General features: G+C 40.2%; 1 protein-coding gene across 1 annotated transcript in view; it reads right to left on the bottom strand.

The window, feature by feature from the left end:
* ippk (inositol 1,3,4,5,6-pentakisphosphate 2-kinase) overlaps positions 1-7,961 on the bottom strand; it is a 33,767-nt gene that overhangs the window by 20,144 nt on the left and 5,662 nt on the right. The window contains exons 2-6 of the mRNA XM_007574951.2: positions 4,303-4,362; positions 3,193-3,288; positions 2,436-2,502; positions 922-1,040; positions 160-249 (exon numbers count right to left, since the gene is read on the bottom strand). Coding sequence (XP_007575013.1) covers positions 160-249; positions 922-1,040; positions 2,436-2,502; positions 3,193-3,288; positions 4,303-4,362 — 432 coding nt within the window. The remainder of the gene's footprint in view (positions 1-159; positions 250-921; positions 1,041-2,435; positions 2,503-3,192; positions 3,289-4,302; positions 4,363-7,961) is intronic.

Here is a 7,961-nt window from a genome sequence, read left to right as displayed (position 1 = left end):
GCTTTTGTTTTTAGATCAGACTGATACAGCTTTGCATTCTGCATGTCTCAGAACAGAGGCGTTGATTCACCACAGGCCGGGGTGGATCAAACATCAGAACGCGCGCGTGTGTGTGTGTCTGTGTGTGTGTGTGGTGCATGTGTGTCCTGCAGGCTCTACCTTGTAGTGCTGGTGCATGCAGTAGCGACACACTCTGGTCTTGATGTCCTTGCTGACGTGTTTGGGGGACGGCAGGAAGCCACATTTAGGCTGAAAACAGAATCAATCAAATTTATTTGCAGGGCACATTTCATCAGCAAGGCAGTTCAAAGTGCTTCACATCACAAAAACACAAAAATACAAAGTCATAAAAAGAACATACATTAAATTTAGTCAAGTATCAGCAGTACACATCAAATAGAGCAGAACCAGAAATAGAAGACCTGAGAGGTCTGGAAGGCTGATCCAACAGCAGCAGATATTAAAGCCATTCAGTAGTTTATAAAGTACCAGCAGTATTTTAAAGTCTGTCAGTGGAAGGAGTTTAGAACTGGGATATGTGCTCTATGTTCCTGGTTTTAGTCACTAACATAGAGCATAAAGCAGCATCTTTCTGGATCAGCTGCAGCTGGAGGACTGACATTTTAGTCAGACCTGTGAAGACGCTGCTGCAGTAATCAAGAGAAACACATGGATGAGTTTCTCTAATGCTGAGACCTTAGTCCTCTGATCTTGGAAACATTTTTCAGGCGATAGAAGGCCGACTTTGGAACCGCCTTTAAGTTTGAAGGTTCAGGTCAGAGGTCAGCCTGATTGCTGGTTTCCAGCTGTAGTGACTTTAGTTGACTCTAAATCGTTCCTCTTTACATCCAAAAATAACTTCAGTGACGCTTCGACTCACTCGGAGCGTCACTCTGAGGGAAGCATGGCGGCAAGTCGTACCTTGATCTCGATGCAGAGGGGCGGGGTCGGCGTGGGCTGATGAAGGGTCGGAGACGTCAGGTTGGGCAGACACAGAGCGCAGCCGCTGTAGATGTCCATGACTTTATCACAGCGCCAGGCTGAAACAGAAACACAGACTGTGGGTTCAGGTCCTGATCAGGGTCCAAACGGGCCTCCGTCGGGTTCTGAAGTTACACCCGTAGGTGTAAATCCCGGGGGGGCAGGAGGGGTCCAGACCCCCCTCAATCTTGGAAAAGTCTACAATGGTCCCCCCCAAAGAAATCATGAAAGAAACCCTTGTATTTAAACAATATCAATATAAAAAGGCAATAGAAACAAAGAACGAAGTAAATCTGCTGTTCATCTAAGAAAAGAATAAGAATTAAGTTTAGGTCCCCCCACACTATTGTTAGAACAATGGTTCAGCCCAAAGTGTAGGAGGAGCAACAACTGCGGTGCTGAATGACACAGGCTCCATTAGAGCCGCTGAAGTGAGGAGCTAGCTGTTAGCTGTTAGCTGTGGCTCTGCAGCACTAACAAAAAACCCTCCAAACCCTCCTAAATACTTAAAGCAAAAGACAAGTAACACGATTTATTGACTTTCACTGCTCAATAGGAAGAAACACATCAACAATAAACAGTTCGTTATTTCATTACTTTGGCTGAATGATGATAAACTGGCACCTTATGCCTTGGAAATCAATACTAGCTAAACTGCTACATTGCTTTCATAGTCGTTGCTCCTTTTTCTGTCGAAGGAAGCCAATATTTCAATTACATTTAGCTCTCCAACTCTTACTTTAATAAGAAGAGCTTGAAACTGGAAGGAGCGGCTGAGCGTTACCATTAGCCAACAGCTCAGTATGGCAGCAGAGAGCAGAGGGGCTACAAGAGCTGACAGTAAAACAAAATAAAGTATGCCTTAATTTCTTACCATCTTCAACGTAGAGCCTTTAAAACCACAAAATAAAATCTGGATATTTTTCTAGAAAACTCTGGTGCTGAGCCTTAAGTTTAAATTAAGGCTCAGCTTCCCAAATATTCAATTCCTACATATTTATAGATTTTAACATGAAAAAAAAGAGAAAAGTTTAAAGCAACTTAAGTTATAATTTAAATAACACGACTTGTATGTATTGAGAACCACTGCAATAAATCAATATTTACGAGGAATTTTATTAAGTGGAGTTACTTATTAAAACTTGTTTTTATTTAGAGCCTTAAGTTTTTGTAAAGGTGTAACAGAGATTAGATCTGTGACTCTGAACCAAACTCAAATCTAAGCAACATTTGAATCTTAGTTTGATTTCTATAAGTCTCAACAGATTGTTTACTGAGAAAAACACTTTTGTTATTCATTGCTACTTACTAGTCATTTTTGGTGGTGCAGCTTGAACAACAAACTTAAACCGCATTTTACTATAATTTTGCCGACCCCACCAAAGTTGCTCTTAAAAATTTCCCTGTTTATGGTCCCCCCAATAATGAGATGGGATCTACGCCCTTGGTCTCACCTGGTCTCTGATGCTGAATCTTGATGGATAACTGTCGAACGAACTCCAGCGGCAGTCTGACCACTTCCTACAGACCAAATGAAGACACAACACTTCAAGTTCAACGTCAAACTGAACTTCAAATCATAAATCTGATTTGCAGCATCACTGAGCAGCTTGATGCTAATCAGGGTGTACAAACTTTTTACCATATGAGCCAAAATTATTCAGGCTGAAAGTCCTCAACGGTCAAAAATACAACAGAGTATTAGGGCAAGACTAGGAGATATCTTTAAAATAACAGAGTAAAATCATAATATTGCCAGAAAAAAGTCGTAACTTTAAGAATAAAATCATAATTTTAGGAGAATAAAGTCATAATCTAAGAGAATAAAGTTGTAATTTTAGGAGAAGAAAAAGTAATATTAGGAGATTAAAGTTGTAATATTACCAGATTAAAAACAATGGATAGTGCATTTTCGACCCTCCTGGCTCAGGAGAGTAAAATATGCGCAAACATTCTTTAACTGCTAACAAGGGGCCGCAGAAAATCAGCCCACGGACCACAAATGGCCCCTGTTCCCCAACTTGAACACACCCACAGATCTGAACCATAACCAGCCGGATGATCTGCTCTGTCTCTCCAAACAGAAAACTTTTGGGTCAAACTCTTCCAAAATAATGACAGTTAAATCAGTTTTCACTGTAAAATTAGAGGGTTTTTTTTGTCTTTTTTTTAAAAATATGATTGATAATTTGTAAAAGTTGTGTGTATTACCCCACTGTGGACGAATTTTTCCCCCAGCAGGCAGCTCATGACGTTGGAGGTGAAGTCCACGATGTTCTGGATCTGCCTGAAGGCCTGCTCCGCCGTCTGCAACACAACATCCTGCTGTCAGCGCTGATGTCAAACCATCCACCAGGGGGCGGAGCCACCCGTCCCCAGTGACCTCACCAGTTAGCCGCCCATGCAAACGGAGCTCCACCGGACACCAGGCGGGCCCGGCAGAACGTGAGAAGGATAATGAAGGGAAATGAGCTCTGATGAAAGTAAAATCAGCACCGGGCTTCATGCAAATAAAAGAGAAGAAGAAGAAACGCTGAACTGCAGCTGCAGCTGCAGAGAAACTGGAACTGAAAACTGTTTCCGTTTCAACTGAATGTTCTGGTTCCGCGGGTCAGAACACAGTCAGAATCAGAGAGCCAGGGAAGGGTATTCATCATATTGTTTATGTGTCGTAAAAAAATTTCAGTGTCATTTTATTTCAAAGGATGTGCAGAAGAGTGACATAAGTCAAGTTTGCCATTTTATGCAATGCATAAAATGCAAAGTTGCATTAAAATTATCAATTTTGCATGGGAGGAGGTCATTTGCAGACTTTTTTTTTCTTTTGGAGTAATGGCTTCTTACTCACTGAGCGGCCCATTTTGGACCAGAACCCGTCTCTTTCTGACCCGTATGATGGTTGGACATTCGCATTATGTCTTTCTTTGCAATAATAGTTTGAACAGATGAATGAGGCTCCTTCAAGCATCTAGGAACTAGAGGTGAGTCTCCGATAACTTGCATATCTCAGTTAACCTATCAGAAGCTTCCAAAGCTGTGACATCATCATCTGGGCTTTCCTTCATTGGTTAAAGAAACAGTAATCAAGTAATCATTCTGTATACTTCAGATTAAAATAATCTCTGACATTTTCTCTTATTTTTGAGGCTTTTAGCTAACGAAAATATTTTGTTGATTCTGACATGAAACCAGAGAAGTTTGTTCTGATTCTGGTCTGTATAACAGAGACAAATCTAGCATTTTGGAACAACATGAACAAATCAGAACCTCCCAGAACAAAGTGGTTCTGGTGCTGGTCAGAAGAACAAAGAGCAGCTTTACCTGAGGAGGGTTCTCAGAGTCTTCTGCTGGATACTTGAGGAGACGTAAAACTCGGCAGTGCTGCAGGAACAAAGAGAAGTCCAGTTAGGATTCAAACATAAGAGTCCAACTTTCATCAGCAGAACTGTCCTGAAGCAGCAGAACCGTTCTTCTAAACCCACTGAACCTGATTTATGTTACTACAGAGAATCTTTCAGCCTCCCTGAAGCAGAAAGAAGGCTGTCCTGATCTGGTTCTTTTTTCTGGATGTTGAGCCGGGCTGATTTAGGTTTTGTCGGCTCTAGCGGCCTTTATTTGACAGCTGTCAGATAGGAAAGCGGATTGGGAGAGCCAGACAAAGGTCAGGAGGAAAAGGTCAGGGGGCAAAGGTCAAAGGGCCAGGACTCGAACTTGTGACTGACGCCTCTGAACAAACTCAAGCTTTGGGTTTGGTTGAAGTGAACTTTGATTTGATTTGAATGCATATGTGAACGCCAAGCAGACCAGAGACCACTCCAAAAGCAGGAAGTGGACTACAGCGCAGGGCATTCTGGGTGAGAAAACAACCAAGACAAATGTGCTAGCCAAGCGCTAGTAGGAGAAATGAGTCATGGTAAAAAAAATCCTCCAACCGCTAAAATCTGATGCCACTCTGCAAGGAGGGGAACAGGTTGCTCAAAAGGTTTGGTTGAATTGACTCAGAGCAGAGAGAAAGAGAACCGCAGCAGCTGGAGATGGAGCAGATGATGCACCTTTGGTCCCAAATCAAACCGAATCTAACGGACTATCAGGAGCCATGTCTGTCCCTTATTTGTTGTCTCTCCCCAGGATTAAAAACTTAACAGTTACTGAAAATCGCAACAAAATTATAAACAAAAAAAAAAAGGCTCAACAAATTTTGAGTGGCTGAGCGATCCCCTATTTGGGGTTATAAAACAAAACAGAGCAACCAAGAACATAATAATAATTAACATAATAATCATTCATCCAAAATGCAATAATGTTTCTGAGTTGTTAACCGTGACGTTGTGTCCAATGCTGGTTTGTGATACTTTTTATTTTGTAATATTTTTCACCACCATGCGAAGCCAAAGGCAAATTTCCACATGCATTTGTGGACAATAAAGATACTTATTCTTAATAAATCATAAAGTTTAACAGAGAGATCCTGACTGTCCAGCACCACGGACAGCAGCCTCCCACAGTGTTTAGTTACTCTGGACAACTGATGATGTCCGCTGTAGACGATAAGTTACTATTGGTCTTTGTCACCATTTGAACAATTTTTAAAATCCCATTATAATATTTTATTTCAAACATAAGGGAATCAGCCCAGCCAGAGAGTTTTAGGCATTTTTCCAACAGAAACTGCCCTCTGGGTAACAGCGTCCTGCGTGACTTAACATAATTAAGTCTCAACACAGAGTGAAGTCCTAATTCATGACTGACAGGTTAGCAGCTCAGTTATGTTGTTCCTTTTCATCACAGCTTTGACTTCCTCATAAGTTTTTAAAACACCAACCAGATGTGAATAGTGCTTCGGTTTAGGTACTTGCTGATACCGATGCCAAGTCAACAAGTTGGTACTAATACTTCACACAATAACTTCTAAATAAAATAATTTTGCTTTTAAAACAGCTCTTCTTTTTTTAAGGTTAAATCATAAATGGAGAAATAAAGATTTAGGCAAATTACTCTTTAAAAGTAGAGGTGTGCCGATCAATCGGCATTGGGTACATAATTAAATGTCTGCTAAATCAAACTCACCCATTTACTTAGTCTCTGCTATGCCAAGTGTTGAGACACTTTAGGATTTCCATTCTTAACACAAGCAAAGCAGCTTTTCTTGTTAAACATGTTTTGATATTCTCCTTGTGCCGTAATTTAAATGTCTAACTCCATTAGACAGTATGGCTGAAAAACGTATCACAACATAAGCGTTTTATATCAGTCGATTTATAATTATTGATTAGCTTATTGGTTTTAAATATCTGCCAAACTGGTGTTCTGACCTTTCCGGTTTTATCCACAGTTTTCACTGCATGCAGTTGTTTATCTTTAAGCAGTTATGAGGCACAGTGGCAAAACGTGAAACTGCTGGTGTGCAAGTTACTCAACAAGTTGTTGCTAGGTAACCAGAGTGAGTCAGTTGGTTGATTCCACACCAACCTTGATTGAGAGAGAATGAGTGGATAAAGTCTCTGCCTACATCTCCCAGGATGCTGATCATGTTTCTATTGCCATATTTCTTCTTATTGACTAATTGTCCAGGACTAAATTTCATTGTCGAAAAATATGCAGTTTCAAGCTTTTCTTTTTCTCCCGTTGCCATGGCAGATTTGCCTTCGATTGATTATTCTATACTCGCGCTCATGCTTAACTCAGAGCTAGCTTGAATTGAGTTACCCAGTTGATCTCTTCTGTTCTGAAACCAAAAACCATGAGTATCACAGAGCTTGCTGGGTTTATTCAGAGTATTTGTCTTCTACTCAGGGTTTTTAGCGATGACTGAAGGTAACCGTGCAGATGAAAGGTCTGGTATTTGTTCATCATGTCAGGTCTATAAGATGAAATGTTGGAGATAAACATAGTGGAAAAACACCAGCAGCAGGAGGAATGTCTGACATAATCCTATCCGGAGCGCCATGATGGACCATATCGAGGCGGTTCCTCAGGCAGGTTCTGACACGGACTCCCGTTTTTACACACAAAGACTCAATTTCACAACGCCTGGGAGTGTCATGGGAAAACCTGGAGCTGCAGCTTGGGGCTCGATGGGGATTCAACACCACCAGAAACCTGCTGGGAAAATGTTCCCAGAACAAACATCCCACTTTAGCCCTGCTGGAAACCAGTAAGCAACACAGTCAGTTTAGAGACAGCCAGGTAAATTCAGATGAACGCAAACTTTCTCTTCCTGAACTTTTTGTTCTCACATCAATGACCAGCAACGCAGCATAAAGAAACCTGACACCAGGTGAGATTCACCTGGCGTAAAAAACAAACAAACAGAAAAACTCTCCAACATGAAACTAAAACCATCTGCTGGGACGTAGTTTCACACCAAGCCACCGGCCCCAACTTCCTTTCTCAGGAACTAGTGGTGACTTCAGATCTGGGCCCAACGGACTCACATCCCACTTTCACAACTCCACTTCTTCTTTTATTATCATTTTATTTTGTTATATGTATTTTTTTCCCCTTTTTTTTCCCATTTATGTTTTTATTTTATTTCACTGCATGCAGTGAAATAAAACACACTTTTTACTTTAATAACTTTACTTATTTTTTAATGTTATTGTTTTCATTTACTAATTTTTTTATTATTATCCTTTGCTACTTATATATTTTTAAACTTATTATCCTTTGCTACTTATATATTTTTAAACTTTGCAACTTCACTTCTTCAATTGATTGTTTTTATTTACTGCTATGTTTTGCTACATAATTTTTAACTCTTCAACTTCAATTCTGGTTATGCATTTATTATAATTATTAATTAATAAATTAATTAATGTATTTTTATTAACTTCTAACATTGTCCAGGTTAAAGGAGGACCAAAATTGACATAATTAAAAATAAAAGCCGAAATATATATATATATATAAATAAAAATTCCCCTCTCACCCTCCGTGGGTGGTCTCTTTCATCCTCTGAGCTCGGGTCCTCTACCAGAGGC

The sequence above is a fragment of the Poecilia formosa genome, unplaced genomic scaffold (genome assembly GCF_000485575.1).
Source record: "Poecilia formosa unplaced genomic scaffold, Poecilia_formosa-5.1.2 Scaffold365, whole genome shotgun sequence".
Lineage (NCBI taxonomy): Eukaryota > Metazoa > Chordata > Actinopteri > Cyprinodontiformes > Poeciliidae > Poecilia > Poecilia formosa.
This window is presented reverse-complemented; position numbering and strand designations above follow the sequence as displayed.